Genomic DNA, 21,264 nt, shown 5'->3' with positions numbered 1-21,264 from the left:
CTATGTCCCTCTTCAGCCTGATCTTCTCCCTTTTGCTTCTTAAAGCTAAAGGGAATTATATAAATGGTGGCAGAGGAGGGTATAATAATAATAATAATCATTGCATTTAATGTAGTGTCTTTTTGAGACTTCATTGAGAGGGAGAATATACCAGGCAGGGCAGGTGGGCCTATGGCCTGTTTGTGAGCTGCAGTATTCTTGGAGCCTGTGGTTCTTTGTGATGTCCATTGAGAGATCCTGAAAAAAAAGGGATAGCCAGCAACCTCTAACGAGATTCCTTTTACAAGGACACACGGGGAATACGCGGTGGTTTTCTCTCGGAGGTATTTCCGGCCAGTTGGTGTGCCTGATGTACTCACGGTTCCCGAAGGAGAAAGCCCACGGGGTGGGAACACACATGTGCGTGATCTGGTCTGGTCAATGTACACATTGGTAGGACATCTCAGAGCGTTTAGGCTCATCTGAAATGCACCGAATGCTGGCAACAGCCTTTAGTTGCTTTTCAGGAAAAAAATGTTTTTTATAGCACCCGATACAACGTCTCAAAGCACGTCACAACAATAATAATCATCCTTGCAGTTGATACAAAACCTTATCGTGTCAGTGAGACGTCTCAAGGCGCTTCACAGGATATACTGTAAAGTGGAGTGACTGTGTATTTTGTGGGTGAAACACGGCAGCTAATTGCGCACACCGGTGTCCCGCAAACAGTCGTGGATTGAATGACATTTTTTTATAGGGATTATTATCCCCCGGAATAGTGATGGCCAATCGACTAAAGGGGGAAGAAACTTGTTACCGTTCTCCAATAAAGTTCTAGGATCTTTAATATCCACCTGAACAGGGCCTCGGTTTTAACGTCTTACTCCAAAGGATGGCACTGAAATGTTTCCCCCAGCACTGAGCTCAGAGTGCTGATGTTTGGAATTAAATCTACAACCTTCTGTCGTAGAGGAAAGATTGGAGCCCTATAGTGTCGTGGTTAGCACGCTTACCTCGCAAGCCAGAGGACCTTGGTTCGATTCCCAGCAGGGCAAAACTTTAGGCAAGATTCTTTACTCCACGCACCTCTGTTTACCTGGCAGTAAGTAGAGACCCAACTATTAGCCTATTGGTTGGTTGCTTTTCGGGGTAATAATCCCTTAAAAAAATTACTCAATCCATGACTGTTTTTGGGACACTGCTCTGCACAAAACACTTTGAGACGTCTTGAAAATGTGCTAAGACATGTCGAAGACGTGATGCAAGGATTATCATATCAAATGCAAGGATTATTATTAATATTATTTTTAAGGGAGCTATCAAATCAGCCAACCTGACCTTCAAAAAGTTTTTGATAGACCACATGATGAGGGGGGAATCTGTAGTACAATTATATAAAATAAACGCAGCGTAGAAAGTTTGCCTAACTTTGGGCGACGTTATAAAGAAGAAATAAACCAATTAAAACAAAACACTTACAATTGTAATTAAACCATTATGAGAGGATTATTAACCTAATGTAGGTGATTATGAACTCATTTGCAGAATTTTTTTTTTGTAAGTTAAATAACCGAAGCATGGAAGGAAAAAATATAGATATATAACATCAAGGGTGTGAAAATTGGCAATAAAAAATATTTTTTATCCCCCCAAATTAGGTATGATAATAGTAATCCTTGCATTTGTTACGCCTTCGAGACGCCTCAAAGCTTGACACAAATATGCTGTAAACTGATTTGGCTGTGTATTTTGTGATGTACTTAATGTAATTTTTTTTGATAAAGGGAAGGATTGAGTCACACTTGCTGTGTCGTACTGTGCGCTCTGTCACTTGCTCTCTCCCCACCTTGCACGCGGGAGGCGGGAGGGCGAGTGCAGACAGAGAGCGAACTGATTACCCTTGAGAAAGTCTTGAGAGAGAGCGCGCGAGAGAGAGAGAGAGCGAGAGAGAGAGCGAGAGAGAGAGAGAAAGAGAGAGAGAGAGAGGATCAGGTTATTACAACACAGGAAAAGACCAGAGCAGCTTCTCAGCTCCAGCAAATCCAATGCTGGGGGTAGGTGGACTCTCCCATTATCTCTCTCCCCCTCTCCCTTTCCCTTTCCCTCCCCTTCTCCTTTCTGTGTCTTTCCCTTTCTCTGCACAAGAATCAGGGGAAGATCAGCCCATTAGTATTCCCCTCTTTCCTCCTTTTTTTCCCCTAAATCCTCCCCCAAAAATCGACAATTTCCCCCCCCCCCATCTCTATCCCAATTGTGTGCCTACTATTCTCACACAAGGTCATTCATTCCAACACACACACACAGTGTCTGCTCTCTGTCTGTCTGTCTGTGTGTCTGTGTGTCTGTCTGTGTGTCTCTCTCCTGTCTCAGCCTCTTTGTCTGTAGATGGGTTTGGGTTGGGACAGGCAGTCTAGTGTCTCATGAGCCTTTTAGGGAGCTATCGGAAAAAGACCAACCATGTTGGCTACCAGTCACTACAGCTGGTGGATGGGAACAGGGCAGTGGGCAGGAGGCTGGAGGCAGAGGTGCTGAGCTCAGCCCCCAACCCAACCCCAACCCCAACACCACCCAACGGCTCAGCCTCCACACAGCCACAGTCAGCCCGGCTCAGCACCATGGACAGCGCAGGTAAATGGCTGCTCTCACCGGCTCAGGGGCCTGGGGGGGGGGGGGGGGGGATGCTCATGTGGTGCAGGTGCCTTCTGCAAATTCCTTCTCTCTCTCTCTCTCTCTCTGTATGTAATACAATGGTCATATAGTGTGTGTGTTTATATATATAGTGTGTGTGTGTTTATATATAGTGTGTGTGTATATATATTGTGTGTGTGTATATATATAGTGTATATGTGTATCAGTGTGTGTGTATATATATATAGTGTGTGTATATGTATATATAGTGTGTGTATATGTATATATAGTGTGTGTGTATATATACTGTGTGTGTGTATATATAGTGTATATGTGTATACAGTGGTCATATAGTGTGTGTGTATATATATAGTGTGCATATGTATATATACATATATACAGTGTGTGTATATATAATGGTCTTGTGTATAAAATGCTGTTCTATACTTTAACAAGCTTACATGTATAATAGATATAAGTGTTCACTATATAACAGTGGCTCTATTATATATATGTGTGTGTTATATATTTATATATAGGCTTCTATTACACATTTATACACATGGTTTATATATGATACATAGACCATTATAGTACAATGTGTATGCATGTGTCTATATATCATATAATGAATGCTCCATATATATATATACAGTGTAAGGGTCAATATATAATTTATAGTGTATTTTAGATAAAATACATTTAATTTTTTCACTTTTTCACATCTGCAAGTTTAACTGTGATTTATAGAATGCAGTTATATTCACAAACCTAGAAGTGATCAAACCTATAAAGTCCCTCAATTCGACAGTAACAGATATTTTTATTGTTTTACAAATATATATGTTTAACAGGAAATGTGCTGTGGTTTCGTGTTGTGGGTGTGAGGAGCTGTGGGTGGGAGAGCGAGCACCGGCACAGACACAATGGGGAAAGAGCAGGGAATGGGGTTAGAGTAGAGAGTTCCAGTGGGGGAGATGTGGCCTTTGTCCTGATTTCCACGTCGCACAAATTTATTAAATGGGGAACCTAAATGCACGGTTGGTTGGTGGGAACTCAGTGTTTGTTTCCCTGGGAGGAATCTGACTTGCTAAATGGTCTGCGGGGAAGATCGCAGCGTCGGAAAAAGAACTCCTCCTGGGATTTGGTGGCGTCGTTATTCTATCAGTTCCAGTCTACTTGTGACCTTTTTCTGTGTTCTTCCCCCACCTTCCCACACCCCCTGGAGCGCTCTACTCTAATTCCATTCCCTGCTTTCTCCCCATCATGGAGTCCTATAGCTCAGTGGTTAGAGTACTCGCCTCGCAAGCGAGTGTTCTGGGTTTGAGTCCTGGCAGAACAAAATGTTGGGGAAGTTTCCTAACTTTACACGCCTCAGTTTACCTAGCTGTAAATAGGAACCCGATTGTTAGTTGATTAATGAATCGGTTTTCCAGGGGTGATAATTCCTTCAAAAAAAATTGGTCACTCAATCTACGACTGTTTGTGGGACACTGCTGTGCGCAATTGGCTGCTGCGTTTTTCCCACAAGATGTAAATCACTTTATACTACATAAGTCAATTCGCTTTACAGTATATCCTGTGAAATGCTTTGAGACGTCTCGAAGATGTGATAAGGCGCTACATCAAATGCAAGAATTATTATTTTTGTCTGTGTTAATGACTCCTGTATAAATTGCCCGATCACTTCATGACTGTTTGCAGAACTTTGCTGTGCACTAATTGACATTTGCCAACACAACACAGTCACTATGCGTGATAAGAATTCCCTGTGAAATGCTTTGAGGCATTGCAACATCACAGGCGCTGGATTATATATCGCTGACAGCAGACAATTGGAAGCTGCTTGTTCTATTAGACAATATCTGTGAAGCGCTGCATCAAACGCCAGCGGTGGGGAATTTGGAAGGGTGAGACCAGTGATTCCTGTGTTTGGCTTTCGACCTGTGGCTGGAGTTGTTCAAGGGATTTGAAGTCATGAGGCACTGGCTGACCCAGAAGAAAGTCTCGAGAGAGCAAGAGAGAGAGTGTTCCTAGGACTGTTTGTTTAGAGATTTCCTTTGTTAGTTGATGATGTAACCTGACCTCTTCCGTGTCTCTCCCCCCCCATTAGATTACATTTAGTACATCTCAGGTGTCTTATTTCCTTTAATGGAATGGCAGTTTGAGTTTCCCTGTAGTACAATTGCTTCTCTCCCCAGCACTTGCCCTGGTCTGACTTCTATGGGTGTAGCTGTCAGCCTGGCTCCCCTCGGCCAAAAGGTTGTGGATTCAGGCTTGATGGCGGAAATTTGAGCTCATGGTCCAGGCTGATGTTCCAGCGCGGTGCTGTGTGTCCACTTATTTGGTCACCTCAATCCACGACTGTTCTGTGGGACACTGCTGAGCGCAATTGGCTGCCGCATTTCGTCCACAAATTACACTGTCACTCCACTTTACACTGCATCTTGTGAAGCGCTTTGAGACGTCCCAACGATGTGATGAGACTCTATATCAAATGCAAGGGTTATTACATAATATTATTATTATGTATTACATGCAAGGATTATTATAATAAGGGCGGGGGGTCTTTACCCTGGTTCCCTGACTAATTGGCATAAGCAGTCAGTCTGGACTGTGAGCTTTTGAGCCAAGTGAAGCCCCCGGTGAGGTCTGGGGGCCAGTTTGCTTTTCAGTTTCTTTTCAGTAAAATTCTTTTAAAGTTTCTTTTCCTTAAAATTCCTGTCCCGGCAATATGAGCTAGATAGTAGAATCTTAAAGGGGGTGAAGGAACAGAGACATCTGGGGGTTCATATAAGTAAATCTTTGAAGGTGGCAGGACAGGTAGATAAAGCTGTTAAAAAAGCATATGGGATATTAGGCTTTATAAATAGGGGCATAGAATACAAAAGTCAGGAAGTTATGATGAATCTTTATAAAACACTGGTTAGGCCTCAGTTAGAGACTGTGTTCAGTTCTGGGCCCCACACTTTAGGAAGGATGTCAAGGCATTGGAGAGGGTGCAAAGGAGATTTACCAGGATGGTACCAAGCATGAGGGACTTCAGTTATCAAGAGAAGCAAGGATTATTCTCTTTAGAGCAGAGAAGGTTAAGAGGAGACGTGATAGTAATTTTCAAAATTATCAGGGGATTTGATAGGATGAACAAGGAGAAGCTATTTCTACTGGCGGGTGGGTCGGTAACCAGAGGATACCAATTTGAAATAGTTGTTAAAAGAAACAGAAGGGAGGTGAGGAGAAATGTTTTCACACAGTGAGTTGTTGGGATCTGGAATGCATTGTCTGAAAGGCCGGGGGAAGCCGATTCGATAACAACTTTTAAGAGAGAAGTAGATAATTATCTGGTGAGAACAAGTTTGCAGGGCTATGGGGAGAGAGCGCGGGGGAGTGGGATTCATTTGGATAGCTCTTTTCAAAGAGGTAGCACAGACATGATGGACCGAATGGCCTCCTTCTGTGCTGTATAATTCTATGATTCACTCGTGGGAAATCTGCTCTGGAAGCAACTGTGGGACGCCCCCCTCCCTTTAACCTTGTCTCTCTCTCTCACACACACACACACACCCTCCCCACCCATAATGCGTTGGAACAAGAAACCCAACAAATCCATCTGGAAGGTTTGCTGTGGTGGCTGGGGTCTGGTGCTGTGACATTGCAGATGTGTTTGTTTCCCTTTCTCAGACGCCTCCTCTCCAGACATGGAGCCCACCTTCGGGGGCGGGCTGCTGGACATCGTGAAGGGCGGAGCTGGCCGTCTCTTCAGCAATCTGAAGGACAACCTGAAGGACACCTCCTCCAAGGTCATCCACTCCGTGGCCAGGTACGTCGCTGGGCCATACGGCCACTGTAAGTCTTCCACCCGTCAGCCTGGCTCGGTCACTCACACTCTCGCCGTTAGTTCAGGAGGTTGAAGCTTTGGGCTTGAGATCTTGTACTCTGGGTCTATTGCTGTCTGGACTCCGACATAGTGATTGGCTTGTGTGAGGCAGGATGGTATCTGTACACCATCTTGGCAGTGAAATACAGGAACAAGTGAGGACAAGGAGAGGGGTGTCTAATCGCCAGGTTAGACCGTGGCAGATGATCCCTTTTCATTGCCCTCCATCTCCCTTTAACACACCCTGATCTATTCTCTGTTTACCGAGCAGTAAATAGGAACCAGATTGTTTGTCGATTGGCGGTTTGTTTCCCAGGGGGTAATATTCCCTTCAAAAATTGTTTTCAAAAAAATTGTGATAATGTTGTCACTCAAACCATGACTGTGTGCGCAACGCTGTTGTGTACAATCGGCTGCTGCATTTCACCCACACAATGCACGGTCAATTCACTTTACAGTATATTCTGTGAAGTTCTTTGAGACGTCTCAATGATGTGATAAGGCGTTATATCAAATGCAAGTATTATTATTGTTATTATAAGACCCTCACTGCCTGTTGTGTGTCTGCCAGTCTTATCAGAGATGGGAAGCAGCAGGGAAGTTGCATCTGGTTAAGATCTTACTGTCTCGGCTTTGACTTTCTGAGTATCAACACCAACACATTACATTTATCCAGCGCCATTCACGTCGGAAAGACATCCCAAGGCTCTGGACAGTCAAGGATTTGCACCCGAGCTGGGGGTTGGGAGTAGGAGGGGTGAAGGGCAGGGAGGGTGGGTGTAGGAGGGTGACCGAAGGAGTGGTCGAAGAGGGAGGGTTTTGAGACGGGCCTTGAAGGAGGCAAGGGAGGGTGGGATGCGAAGAGACTGGGATGGAGTTCCAGAGGGTCAACTGCTGAGACTTGTTCAGTAATCTCTTGCTTTGTTTCTGCTTGGTTTCAGTTATGCCAAAGGAGAGCTTGACATTGCATACATCACTTCCAGGATAATAGGTAGGTTCAGGCCTGAAGGGGGAATAGTTCACGGCTGTTGGTACCTCTCTGTAATCTGACTCTACAGGCTGACGTTGGGACTTTAAGGCTAACGTTCCATTACAATGCCAGGGGGAGCTCTGCATTGTTGGAGGTGTTGTCCTTTGGATGAGATATTAAACCGCGGTCCCATCTGTGCTTGTTTAGAACCCTCGGTGCTGCTTGAAAAGAGAAGTGAGTTTCCCACTCTCTTCCCGGTGGTATCCTGGCTGACCATCTCCCAGTTAAATCAGTCATTCACTTAATGTTTTTTGTGTGGGGCTTCGCTGTGTGCAAATTGGCTGCTGTGTTTGCCCACAAAGTGCTCAGTCACTACATTTTACAGCGAGTCCTGGTGGGACCAAGTGATAGGGTGCTAGTGGTTTGTGCGCTCGCCTCGCAAATGAGAAGACCCTGGGTTCGATTCCTGAGCGGAGCAAAACCTTAAGCCAGTTTCCTTACTCCACACGCCTCTTGTTTATCCAGCAGTAAGTAGGAACCTGGTTCTTCGTGGATTAGCAGATAACTTTCTGGGAGTAATAATCACTTCCAAAAAAAAAATTGTTTACTTAAATCCACCACTGTTTGTGAGACAATGCCGAGCGCAATTGGTTGCCGCATATCACCCACAAAATATACAGTGACTACACTTTATAGTATATTCTGTGAAGCGCTTTTGAAACAATATGAAAAGGCTCTATATCAAATGCAGGGATTATTGTTATATAGGGATTGTGACTGTTGGCTGTGTTTGTGACTGTTAGTGATGTCCTATCCTGCTGACGGAGTGGAACTCAGCTTCAAGAATCACATTGATGACGTCCGGGCCTTCTTAGACTCCCGACATCTGGACCATTACACCATCTTCAATCTGAGTCAGAAATCCTACAGAAGTGCCAAGATTCACAACCGAGTAAGTTTGTGTGGGAGGATGGGGGGGAGGGTGGTTGGGGGAAGAAGAGGCTGCACAGTCAGTGGAGGTGGGGGCTAAGATTGTATGTGTTCACCTACTAAATGCACAGTTGGCACACTTTACTGTAAATTCTGTGAAGCGATTTAAGACATGTCAAATGAGAAGATTCTGATGATGATCGATGTTGGATTAGGATTCCTCCCTCCCTCCCTCCCTCCCTCACTTTCCCTGGCATGCTGGTTGAAATGACTGACTCCGCGCTCTCTCTGTCGCTCTCTGCAGATCTCTGAGTGTAGCTGGCCAGCAAGGCAAGCCCCCAGTCTACACAACCTGTACGCAGTGTGTAAGAACATGCACCACTGGCTCCAGCAAAACCCCAGGAATGTTTGTGCCATTCACTGCATGGTGAGTGATCCAGGGAAGAGCAACACCTTTATACAAGGACAGTCTGGTACTCTTGCAAAGAAATGTCTTGAACTTTGATCCAGGTCCAGGCCGATGTTCCAGAGCAGCTTGGGTTGGGGCGGGGGGAGGGCAAGAGACATTGTACTAAGGATGAGACATTGAACTGAGGTCCCGTGATCTTGAGGCACTATTGGAAAAGAGAAGAGAGTGTCTCTCTCTCCTGGTGTCCTGCCTGACAATCTCCCAGATCAATCGCTTGTTCACTTCATGGATATTTGGATTGCTGTATGTAAATACACAGTCACTACACATGTCAGGAATTCTCTGTGAAACACTTTGAGATGTTTTGAGCGCAACATTTGGAGTCCTGTAGCATAGTGGTTAGAGCACTTGCCTTACAAGCGTAAGGACCTGGGTTCGATTGCCGGGCAGGGCAAAACTTAAGCAAATGTCCTCGCTCCAGACACCTCTATTTACGTAGCAGTAAGTAGAAACCAAGTTGTTAGTCAGAAACCAAGTTGTTAGTCGATTGGCGGATTGCTTTTCCAGGGTAATAATTCCTTAAAAAATTAATAAAGATAATAATAATTTGGTCACTCAAACCACGAGTGTTTGTGGGATGCTGCTGTGTGCAATTGGTTGTGCAATTTGCCCACAAAATATGCAGTCAATTCACTTTACAGTATACTCTTTGAAGCGCTTTGAGACGTCTTGAAGGTTTGATAAGGCGCTGCATCAAATGCATTATATCTGAAATTTACAGAGGTTTAAACCCAGTCTTGTGTTTTCTGGCACTGAATTGTCATTGTAGTGTATAACATATAATATCAGTCTCTCGCTTCACGGATGTTTGTGGGATGTCGCTGTGCACAAACTGGGCCGCTGTGTTCGCTTACAAACACACAGTCACTACGCTTTACAGTGAAATCCCGTGAAGCGCTTTGAGACGTGATAAGGCTCTGGTTCATACTACAAGGATTATTTTTACTGTAATCAGAGATGGAGTTTGACAGAGTTTTTCCCCATATCTTTGTGGCTCCAGGATGGCTGTGCTGCCTCTGCTATATTAGTCTCCGCGATGTTCTGTTTCTGCCACCTCTTCTCCTGCCCAGTCCCTGCCCTCCAGCTCTTCAACGTCAAGAAGCCAGGACCTGTCCCGTGGCCTTCACACAGGAGGTAAGTCTGGGGAGAGAGAACCAGTGGGGGGAATGAGCACCAGTACAGATACGATGGGGAGAGAGCAGGGAATGGGATTACAGTAGAGTTGAAGGGAGGGTAGGCGCGGACACCATGGCAGTATTTAATGAAATTTATTCTGAATGGGGGGGGGAAATGGAGTACAGAGGTCTGTCTGATGTTGGTCGATCCTCTCAGGTACATCGGTTACATCTGTCAGATGGTGTCGGAGAAGCCCACGCTACCGCACACGAAACCCATCATCATTAAAACCATCATCGTCAGCCCCGTGCCGTGCTTCAACAAGCAACGCAACGGCTGCCGTCCTTTCCTCGAGGTCTTCGTAGGCGAGACCAAGATCTTCACCACGGTCCAGGACTACGACCGGATGAGGTACGTGCTTTCCTGGGAATCGCAGTGAAGAGCTTTATCTCGCCCACAAAATACACAGTCACGAAACTACCGTATATCCTGTGAAGTGCTTTGAGACGTCTCGAAGATGTGATAAGGCCCTGTATCAAATGTGGGGTGAAACCTTAGCCAACCGTAAAAGATTCTGTAAAAAGCGCAGGGAGCTTTTGCCAGTATTCTGGCCATCACCAGTGATACCGTCTCCGGGATTCCATGTGTAGGGGGGATTCATGGTTTGGAGACTATGTGGTTTGGCTACAACAGTCACTACTCTTGATAGCCGTTTTCCTGGGAAGCGCTTTGAGGTGTTTTGACTTTGCCGGATCAAACGTGAGAATGAAACCTCGGTCTCTCTGGCTGGTGGTGAGATTACAGCGATGTCTTATTGCGTCCTGTCACACATCCCGTGTGCATATCTCCTCCGCAGAGAACATCGGATCCAGGAGGGGAAGGTGGTGATCCCGCTGGGAGTCAGCGTGCACGGAGACGTGATCTTGGCAGCGTTCCACATGCGCTCAACGCTGGGTGGCAGGCTCCAAGCTAAGGTTAGCTTCTGGTCACTGCACCCAAGACTGCTGTGGGGGTCTCCTGCTGGGTGGGGTGGGGGTGAGGGTCTTGTGGTCTAGCGTTGAGGGCCAAGGGATCTCTGTGAAGCACTTGTGGTGTGAGGAAACATGCTCTGGAGGGGGAAGGTCTTGGGCTCTGGAGGTGGTGAGGGTCTCGCTCTGGGGAGTGCGGGTGGTTGGGCAGGGGAGGGGAGTCTCATGCTCTAGGGTGGGGGGATGCGAGGTGTAGCGGGGGTGGGTGCGTGGGGGGGGGGGCGCACTGGGACGTTTCATGCTCTGGAGACAAGTGTCCATATCTTGTTCCTTTAGGATTCACTTCCTTTGTTTCCAAAAAGTAAACAGTCACTTCACTTCACACTAATATCCTGTGAAGCGCTTTGAGACGTCTCAGCGACGCGATAAGGCACTGTATCAAATGCAAGGATTCTTATTACTATTATTATTCCACAGTTAACAAACACCCAGATATTCCAAATCCAGTTCCACACCGGATTCATCTCTCCCGGGATTTCCGTGCTGAAATTCACAAAGTGAGTTACTTGCCCAGCGTTCGAGTGAAGCTGTTCTGTAGACACAAAAGCAGCCGTGACTCTTGTGTGTCGGTCGTGAGATTCTGTTAGCGTGTGTGGAATGTTTACTGTACGGATTAAGTTATTAATTCTTCTTCTTCCTCGACCTCAGCCGAGCGGTCTGCGCGAGTCTCGCTCAGTCTTATGTCTGCGTCAGGAGGTTTGTAGATTCAAGCCAGGACAGAACGAGGGGTCATAGTCTTAAAATTAGAGCCAGGCCATTTAGGAGTGAAATCGGGAGCCAGTTTTTCACCCAAAGGTTAGTGGGAATCTGGAACTCTCTCCCCGAAAAGGTGGTGGATGCACGTTGTCAAGGCTGAGGTGGATAGATGTTTGTAAGGTCAGGGTATCAAGGGATATGGGACAAGACCGGGCAATTGAAGTTGAGATGCAGGTCAGCCATGATCTTATAGAATGGCAGAGCAGGCTTGAGGGGCTGAATGGCCTCCTCTTCTTCCTATGATCCTAAGCCCCAAATCGGAGATTTTGAGCTTGTAGTCCGGGCTGATGCTCCGGAGCAGTGCTGAGGGGAAGCGTCGCATTGTCAGAGGTGCCGTCCTTCGGATGAGACATTAAACCAAAAGAAATTTGGTCACTCAATCCACGACTGTTTGCGGGGACGCTGATGTGTGCAATTGGCTGCTGTGTTTCGTCCCCAAAATACACAGTCAATACACTTTACAGTATATGCTGCGAAGCGCTTTGAGACGTCTTGATGAGGAACTGTATCAAATGCTCTGGGACGCTACCCTGCTTGAGGGGCGCTATATGAATGCAAGTTGTTGTTGCATATGAAGATGTAAGAATTATTATTGTGTGTGTGTGAGCCCCCTCTCCCCACTGCCTTCCACCCCTCCTGACTAACTCCCAGCTCATTGTCCAAAAGACCCTGACCATCCAACGCCCTGGGACTTCTTTCCGACCTGACCCGCTATACAAGTGTGACTTGTTATTGTTGTGCTTGCGGCTGCCCTTTGACGTCTCCGTGTTTGTGGTGACCGCAGGCCAGAGCTGGACGCCTGTGATTCTCCAGAGAAGTACCCATCGCTGTTCCACGTGGTGCTGGAGGTGCAGGTGGAGGCCAAGGAAAAACGGATCGATTTGACCCCTCCCTGGGAACACTTCAACAGCAAAGATCTCAGCGCCAACATCCTCTTCTCCAGTCACCAGGAACATCAGAACACACTGGCCATGGGTAGGGCTTAGTCAAGTGGATCCTGTAGTTTAGTGGTTAGAGCACTCGCCTCGCAAGGCCAGGATCCATTCCTGGCCAGGGTGAAACCTTAGGCAAGTTTCCTTACTCCACACGCCTCTGTTTACTAGCAGTAAGTAGGAACTCGGTTGTTAGTCAATTGGCGGATCTCTTTTCCGAGGGTAATAATCCCTTGAAAAATAAAATAATGATAAATTGGTCACTCAATGCACGACTGTTTGTGGGACACTGCTGTGCGCAATTGGCTGCTGGGTTTTGCCCACCAAATGTACAATCAATTCACTTTTTACAGTAATACTCGGTGAAGCTCTTGGAGACGTCTTGAAGACGTGATAAGGCGCCTTATCGAATGCAAGGATTATTATTCATTCTGCGGAATTAGGCAAACTGGATGCGTCACTCCAGGGAGGGCGAGGGAAAGAGTTTGCATTCCGTTCCGACAATCTATCTCTGAGAAAATGGGCCGAGTGACCTCCTTCTGTGCTGTAACATTCCATGATAAAAAAATAATATTCTGTGATTTCCATGCGTAGGTGGGATGCATGGAATTCTCAGTTTGGTTGGGATATTCTTAAGCGTGGTGATGTGTTTCCATACGTATCAGATACCCTACTAATTTTCCCCCACGACAAAAAAACTCACACAGTGCTGGGGGGAAAGGCGTTGGGTTATGGAAGGCACTGTGTTTGGGATTAACGTGACGTTCAAACCAAGGTCCCATTCGCCAGGTGTTTGTTAACAGATCCCCAAAAAATCAGAGAGATCCGGGAATAGTCTAGGTCGGGATTCCACCCCCCCCCCCCATTGAGGAATGCCGTTGAGATATCCTGGAAATTACGCCTCTTTTGTTTTCGCTGCAGGTAAATCGTTGGCAGAGTCTGTTGATGTGAACATGCCAGCAGATAACGCCAAGGGCAGTGGGCAAGGCACTTTTTTTACCTCTCTGGGCTGGCAAGGTAATCCACACTCACTCCTGCTGCTTAGAATCATACAGCACACAAGGAGGCCATTCAGCTCATTGTGCCTGTGCCAGCTCTTTGAAAAAGCAATCCAAATTAATCTCAACTCCCCCGCTCTCTCCCCATAGCCTTGCAAATTTGTCCTCCCCCTTTACGTTACACCGTGTATACTGAGGCTCTGCCTGCGGCTCACTGGGTAGCACTCTCCTGCCGCAAATCAGAAGGTTTGTGGATTCGAGTCCTCATGTCGGGACTTCAAGCTCACAAAACACCTCAGTTTTCAGTAAAATAAAATCCAGCAATTTTAATATCTGAGTTCTTCCAAATACAGTTACAATAAATCCTATAACGAGAAGAATAATCTTTGTGTTGATACAGCGCCTCAGGGGGAATTCTTCAACGGTGTAGTTTTGTAGGCGGATAATAACTGTTTCATCTGTCATCTCTGGTGATGTCTGGAATGCACTGCCTGAAAGGTTGGTGGAAGCAGATTTGATAGTAGCTTTCACAAGGGAATTGGATAGGTACTTAAGAAGGAAGAATGTGCAGTGCTATGGGGTAAGAGCGGGGAGAGTGGGACTAGCTGGTAGCTCTTTCGAAGAGCTGACACAGGCACGATGGGCCGAATGATCTCCTTCTGGGCTGTAAGATTCCGTGATTCTATCCTATGTGTGTTTCGCACACAAAACATAGTCAGTGTATTTACAATGTATCCCGTGAAGCGCTTTGAGACGTCTCGAAGACCTGATGAGGTGCTATATCAATTGCAAGGATTATTATTATTATCACTATACTCCGTGAACACTGGATAAACCCTCTGGGAGGCTACCCCGAGTGAAGGGTGCTGTATAAACACAAGTTGTTGTTGTATGTCTATGAGACTGAGATTTTTTTTCTCTTCTCTCCCCTCAACCAACACCCCCCCCACCACCCACACGATGCCCAGAATCGAGAGGAGAGAAGACTGCGGTGCCCGGGAAGGATGACCAGGCAGCTCTGGTGAACCAGGACAGTGAAGCATCTGATGATGAGTTGCTGTCTCTGTCCAGCCAGCACAGCGCTGCCAGCACTGAGCGACTGCAAAGCACGCCCAAAGGAGGCCGTCGGCAAGAGCCCCCGCTCCCCCCGGCCCAGGAGAGCGTGGACCTACTGGGGCTGAACGGGGGCCCCGGGGTCACCGAGGGGCCTGGGACCCCAGCCCAGGGCCGGCCACCGCAGACCAACTCGGACCTGCTCAGCGACCTGTTCGGCAGCACCTCCTCCCTCCCCTCAGCACAGGGCGGTGGTGGGGGTGGGGGGGCTCCAGGCTCGGCTCACTCCACCCCTCGCAAGTCAGCCGCCTCGGCCTCGCCCTCGCCATCCCCCTCCCCCAGGATCAACGAAGGTAATGCGCCCGGGAGAGAGAGAGAGAGTTCGTGACGCAGTGCAAAGCCCCTGCTCCGTGCCCCCTCACCCGGCCGGGTGGGGAAGGGGAAAGAGACAGCCCGCACCCCAAAAGTCTGCCCTCGCCCTTGGGATAAGTCCTGTAGCTTAATGGTTAGCGCGCTCGCCTTGCAAGCAAGAGGACCAGGGTTCAATTCCCCGGACAGAGCAAAACCTCAGGCAAATTTCCTCTGTTTACATAGCAGTAAGTAGGAACCCTGTTGTTAGTCGATTGGCAGATTGCTTTCTGCAATAATAATCCCTTGATAATAAAATAAAAAGCATGTGCTGTGAAGCACTTTGAGATATCTCAATTGCGTGATAAGACGCTACATCAAATGCAAGGATTATTATTATTATTATTATCCGTGCCTCAGATACCGGAGTATAGCCACTATGGCTGTGATGTTGGTAAACTCTATGCTTGATGTAACTATTGGTGCCTCCATTCCCTGCACTTCCACACCCCCCGCCACCCCGCAGCACCCCACCCTCTCCTGCTCTCACGCTGCCCACTCCCACCCTTCATTCCACAACCCCCCCCCCCACACAGCCCTGCCCGCTCACGTGTCTGTCAGCATCGGACCGCGGTTCCTTTCTCACTGATGATTCCGCTCTTGCTGTTATGTGGAGAGAGGCTGAAGGTATTCTCCTTTCGCGCTCTGGGACCCTACCCTGCATGGGGTGCTGTATAAATACAAGTTGTTGTTGTTTCCCAGGCTCCGCATTTGATCCCTTTGACTCGCAGCCCAGGCCCGGTGGGCAGGATTTACTGGGAGTGTTCCTGAACCGGAGCGGAGCAAGCTCGCCCGTCACACAGCCGGACCCCTTCCTGCCCCCACCAGCTCGCACCCCGTCCCCCACTCCCCCAACCTCCGGCTCTGATCCCTTTAACATGGGTAAGGATTGTATACCCTACCTCCCCCTTCCAACAAATAAAACATTCCAGGTTGGTGTTCCTCCCACCGTTGTCCATTGCCTCCGGCAGGCATTCCTGAGGGCTGAAATTCCTCTCTTTGCCTTTAAAAACTTTGTTTAACATTGGGGCAAGGAATTTTCCCACTCAGCTCCTGATAACCTTGAAAGCCGAAGCCCTAACGGGTAGGGTGGTCATAACTGGACAAGCAGTATCAATGGCAAGCTGGTTAGACTCCAGCAGTAACCTACCAACACACGCTCTGGGGTCCCCAAGCCTTGGCTCCTGCTACCCTGCACCTAATGTTTTTCAGAATTAGGTAAGCAGGAAGCGTCCCTCCAGGGAGAGAGAGAGAGAGAGCGCATTCCATTCCAACAATCTATCGCTGGGATTTCCGTGTGCAGGTTGGATGCATGGAAATCTCGGTTAAATCTTGGGTAATCTTAAGCACGGTGATGGGTGTCCTGGTGTCAATCTCAGGTTAAATTGTTCATTCCCTTCTTGGCTTAAAATTTTCGATTGGGGAGTGCGGGGCTTGGTCAGCTGAGTCTGGCGTGTGTGGCGGGACCAGAGTTGGGGGGCGGGGGTCTGGTGAGACACATTTCTTCAGAAAAGTCCTCGTAAGGGGGAGTGTAACGCCTTGATTTTACTCCTAAACCAGGCAGAGTGTCTCCCGTTCTACCCGGCGTTCCCACCGTCTCCATCCAGCAGGATCTGATGGGAGGCTGGGGGCCTGGGGGATCCAGTGCCCACGCGGGGTCTGGCCCCTGGCCGAGCCGCAGCGCCCACACAGGTAATGTTGGGCAAAATGTTGGGCAAGTTTCCTTACTCCACACGTTTCTGCTTACCTAGCAGTAAGTAGAAACCCAGTTGCTGATAGATTGGCCGAGTGCTTTCCAGGAGGTAATAAAAACATTTTTTTTTAAAAAAAACACTCTTACCTCACAGCCCTGCAAATTTTTCCTTTTTAAGTACGTATCCAATTCCCTTTTGAAAGCTATTATCGAATCGGCTTCCACCAGGCAGTGCCTTTCCAGACCGTAACAACTCTCTGAGTAAAAGAATTCTTCTCGTCTCCCCTCTGGTTCTATTATCAATTATCTTAACTCTGTGGCCTCTGGTTACCGACCCACTTACTCGCCACAGGATACAGTTTCTCACTTTCTACTCCCTTATAAAATCCAAATCCCTTATCATTTCTAACACCATTACCAGTTGTTGATGTCGATTACCAAGTTGCACTGTTTGCTTCTCCTGCCAGGCGGGATTGGGGGTGGCAGTCGCTCAGCCAACACCAGCCCCACCAGCTCCGTGCACAGCACTCCCACCCACCAGCCCAAGCCACAGACACTGGACCCCTTCGCTGACCTGGGGGGACTGGGTGCCAATTTAACAGGTAAACTCTTGACGGGTTCTCTGTGAAATGGAGGGACCAGCTGGATGTGCATGGAGCAGGGAATGGGATGGTGGAGAGCTCCAGTGGGGGAGCCAGCACCAGCAGGGACACCATGGGTAAATGGGCTCCTGCTGGGATGTAATGTCTCACTCTTGCCTGTAGGGGGCTCTACATTTTCCAGCAAGCCCACCACCCCCACAGGCACGGCGAGTGGCTCCTTCCAACCCATGGGGTCTCCGCAGAGGCAGTCTCCTCAGCCAATGGGAGGCGGCTCCTGGCAGCAGGGGACGGGATTCGGGTGGCAACAGGGGGCATCGTCGTCGTGGCAACAGTCTCCAGCCAAGCCCCAGCCGGTACCCCAATCCTCACCCCAGAACAGACCCAACTATAACGTCAGCTTCAGCGGTGTGATGGGGGCGCGGGAGGAGCGCGGACAGCGCCCACACCCTCCCGGATTTGGTAAGTGTGCGGTAACTGGGCATTTATTGGTGGATGGGGTGGGGGGGGCGGGGGGGTAAGTTACCACAAGGGGCTATTATGGTACTGTGGTCAGGACCACAGCAAGAAACCACAGCCTTGGCGGTCCATAGAGTTCCTCTGTCAATTGCCTTTAACTGGCTACTGCGTTTCACCAACAAGGTAGACGGTCACTGCACTTTACAGTATATCCTGGGAAGCGCTTTGATGAGCCTCAACAACGTGATAAGGCGCGATATCAAATGCAAGGATCATTATTATTTCCCCCACCCCACCGTTGTGTCGGTGTTTTCGCTGCCACTCAGCTCCTGTTAACCCTCCAAGCCAAAGCCCTGATGTGTAGTATGTTCCTCGCTGGACAAGCAGCGGGAAAATATAGCAATATCAAGGATTAGCTGTGCAGTTTTACGTGGTTAGAATACCCAGATGCACACTCCAAGTCTTGGCTACTTATCGAATGGCTCGAGCAGCTGAATGGCCTACTCCTTTTCTTGTGTTCCCTCACTACCGTCTCTTGGTTAATTTCAGGAACTCGGCCCAAGATGGCTGACAGTAACTTCGATGACCTGCTGTCCAGCCAGGGCTTTGCCTCGCAGAAAGACCGCAGAGGCCCCAAGACCATCTCGGAAATGAGGAAAGAGGAGATGGCGAAAGATATGGACCCTGAAAAACTAAAGGTGGAAAAAAAATAGTTGTCTCTTTGTCCGTGCTTTCAGCCTCTCTGCCCCCACCCTTTGGAACTGCATCCCACCATCCCTTCATCTCGCTCCCTTTCTTGCCTCCTTCAAGGCACGACTCAAGACCCTACTTTTCGACCGTGCCTTCAGCCGCCCTCCTTTCCTCTCTGCCCTCCTTCATCCCAACCCTGTCCCCCCCGACACTCGAGTCCTGATCCCCGACTGTTCAGCGACTATTCCCCCAGTGTGTGATAGCCACTGGCTATGAGTGTAACTTATGTGTCTGAGCTGCAATGGTCCCGGTGGATTCCCATAACTTAGTGGCTACAGCACTCGCTTCGCAAGCGAGAGGACCTGGGTTCAATTCCCGGACAGGGCGAAACCTTAGGCAAGTTTCCTTACTCCACAGGTCTCTGTTTGCCTAACAGTAACTAGGAACCCAGCTGTTAGTCGATTGGCTGATCGCTTTCCAGGAGTAATAATCCATCCAAAATAATTATATAATAATTATTTATCTATCACAGTATATTATGTGAGAAGCGATTTGAGACGTCTCAAGGATGTGATGAGACGCTGTATCAAGTGCAAGGATTATTATTATTATTATTATAATTTCAGCTGCTGGACTGGATCGAGGGGAAGGAGAGGAATATCCGGGCTCTGCTCTCCACGCTGCACACTGTGCTGTGGGAGGGGGAGACCAAGTGGAAGGTGGTGGGAATGGCAGATCTCGTTACTCCGGATCAGGTGAAGAAAGTCTACCGGAAAGCTGTGTTAGTGGTGCATCCAGACAAAGTAAGTGCTTTGACTCCCGGAATACTGGCACTGAGAATCTGTTTGGGGTCAACTCAACGGAAGCCAATTCCATATTCCTGCAGCTGTTGCAAAGCCCTTGCCTTTGCCATTGGGATCTTTTTAATGGGAAGCGTTGATTATGTAACGCTTTTCTGGCTTTGTTTTTCATTTTCTTTCTACTTTTGGAATGTCCCTTAGTGTAAGGGATTAGAGCCTCGCCTCGCAAGCGGGTCCGATTCCCGGGTGGGACGAAACCTTGTACAAGTTTCTTTACTCCACACGCCTCTGCTTACCTAGCAGTAAGTAGGAAACCGGTTGTTAGTCGATTTATTAAAAAAAAAACCCCGATCCCTTAATCATTTGGTCGCTTAATCTCCGACTGTTTATGGGATACTGCTGTACGCAATTTCGCCCACAAAATAGTCAATTCATTTTATATGAAGCGCTTTGAGAATTCCCGAAAACGTGATAAGGTGTTATATCAAATGCAAGGATTATTATCTTATTTTGCTGCAGGCCCGAGATCATTGATAATAGCGTTTATTGAACTCTCTGAGACGTTACTCTGCACTACATAAATCCAAGATGTTGTTAATGTCTCTCTCTCTCTCGCTCTCTCTTTCTCTCCTCTCCCATCTGCAGGCCACTGGTCAGCCATACGAACAATACGCCAAGATGATTTTCATGGAACTGAATGACGCCTGGTCAGAATTTGAGAACCAGGGTCAGAAACCTCTGTATTAACATCCTGCTGCTAATGTTCCCTAATTGCATTTCTGTGTTGCCGGTTAATTCTCTGTAACGTGTGCTGAACGTAAGATTTCTTTCCTTTTTTCCCTATTTTTATTTTAGCTTTGTCGGTGTACAGCGTTCCTGTTCGGTAACTCTCTCTCTCTCTCTCTCTCTCTCTCTCTCCATCTCTCTGCCTCACTCATTCTTTCTTATTTTGTATTTGGTCAGCCGGGTGCCTGACCCATGCCAAAATCCATCACTGTGCTTAAGAGTATCTAAACCAGACTTAATATCGTGAATCCCACCGAATTCCCAGGTATTGGATTGGAATGGAATTTGCACCCATTCGCCCCCAACCCCCTCCCCCAACCTAGAGGTCACATCCTGCTTACCTAATTCCCGAAAATATTAGGCGCAGGTCGGCAAAAGCCACGGCTTGGTGACCCATAGTGTGCTTTGGAGTCTAACCAGCTAAAACAACATAGCTTGCCCGTTGAGAGCACTGCCTGGCAAGCTTTCCTGCTGTTTGTCCACCTAGGATTACCGTACCCGTTAGGGGCTTTGGCTTGCAGGATTAGCAGGAGCTGAGTGAGACGATTAGCTGCCCCCAGTGCCCTTCCAAGTCCTGCCGACGTGCTGGGCTGTGCTGCCATTAAGCAGTGCCCTGGAGTAGCCCTGGTCCAGGAACTGCGGGGGGAGGGAAGGAGCATAAGTGGGAGCTACAGCCCCAGCCAGTTCCTGTTGAGTATTTTCCGAACTCTTGTTTTCCAGTTTGTGTGTGTGAGATGAGATGCCTGGATAGTCTCCTTGCCTCAACTGCCCTCCCACCCCCACACCTCTCTCTCTCTCTCTCTCTCTGAAATGCATTGCATGTGGTTTTGAAAAGTCTCCTCTTTGTTGTTGTTCCCCCACCCCGTGCAATGTAAAGTGTTATTAATTGCTGGACGATGTAACATTAGCAGACGGACAGAAGACTGTTAGACTAACCTAGTAATGGTTAGTTTGCTAACCGCTCGGTGAGCAGTGTGAGATTACGTTTGCCGGTTGCTAAATTTACCGGGTGGACACTGGCCCCTTTGAATCTCCTGACACAGTGATTTCCCCCCACCCTGTTTCCTTAAAAACACTCCTGTGTTCCGAA

At 48.0% G+C, this 21,264-nt stretch overlaps 1 protein-coding gene across 1 annotated transcript; it reads left to right on the top strand.

Moving 5' to 3' along the window:
• The first annotated feature begins 6,299 nt into the window (after positions 1 to 6,299).
• dnajc6 (DnaJ (Hsp40) homolog, subfamily C, member 6) lies at positions 6,300 to 20,287 on the top strand. Its single transcript, XM_042335297.1, has 18 exons — positions 6,300 to 6,430; positions 7,429 to 7,478; positions 8,261 to 8,409; positions 8,692 to 8,814; positions 9,857 to 9,990; positions 10,189 to 10,383; positions 10,829 to 10,946; positions 11,418 to 11,497; positions 12,541 to 12,731; positions 13,610 to 13,705; positions 14,655 to 15,092; positions 15,850 to 16,029; positions 16,708 to 16,839; positions 17,308 to 17,442; positions 17,605 to 17,901; positions 18,448 to 18,596; positions 19,215 to 19,391; positions 20,034 to 20,287. Exons 1-18 carry the CDS (start codon positions 6,309 to 6,311, stop codon positions 20,133 to 20,135), a joined length of 2,868 nt encoding a protein of 955 aa, XP_042191231.1. The 5' UTR covers positions 6,300 to 6,308; the 3' UTR covers positions 20,136 to 20,287.
• The last annotated feature ends 977 nt before the right edge of the window (positions 20,288 to 21,264 follow it).

This window comes from Callorhinchus milii, unplaced genomic scaffold (assembly GCF_018977255.1).
Source record: "Callorhinchus milii isolate IMCB2004 unplaced genomic scaffold, IMCB_Cmil_1.0 Scaffold5, whole genome shotgun sequence".
NCBI lineage: Eukaryota > Metazoa > Chordata > Chondrichthyes > Chimaeriformes > Callorhinchidae > Callorhinchus > Callorhinchus milii.
This window is presented reverse-complemented; position numbering and strand designations above follow the sequence as displayed.

Excerpts from the sequence above, each read along its gene's own strand:
- dnajc6 (XM_042335297.1), top strand. The coding sequence starts at position 6,309 with ATGGAGCCCACCTTCGGGGGCGGGCTGCTGGACATCGTGAAGGGCGGA. Across the intron at positions 8,815-9,856 it reads TTTGTGCCATTCACTGCATG|GATGGCTGTGCTGCCTCTGC; the intron begins GTGAGTGATCCA and ends TTGTGGCTCCAG. Across the intron at positions 16,030-16,707 it reads CTCTGATCCCTTTAACATGG|GCAGAGTGTCTCCCGTTCTA; the intron begins GTAAGGATTGTA and ends CTCCTAAACCAG.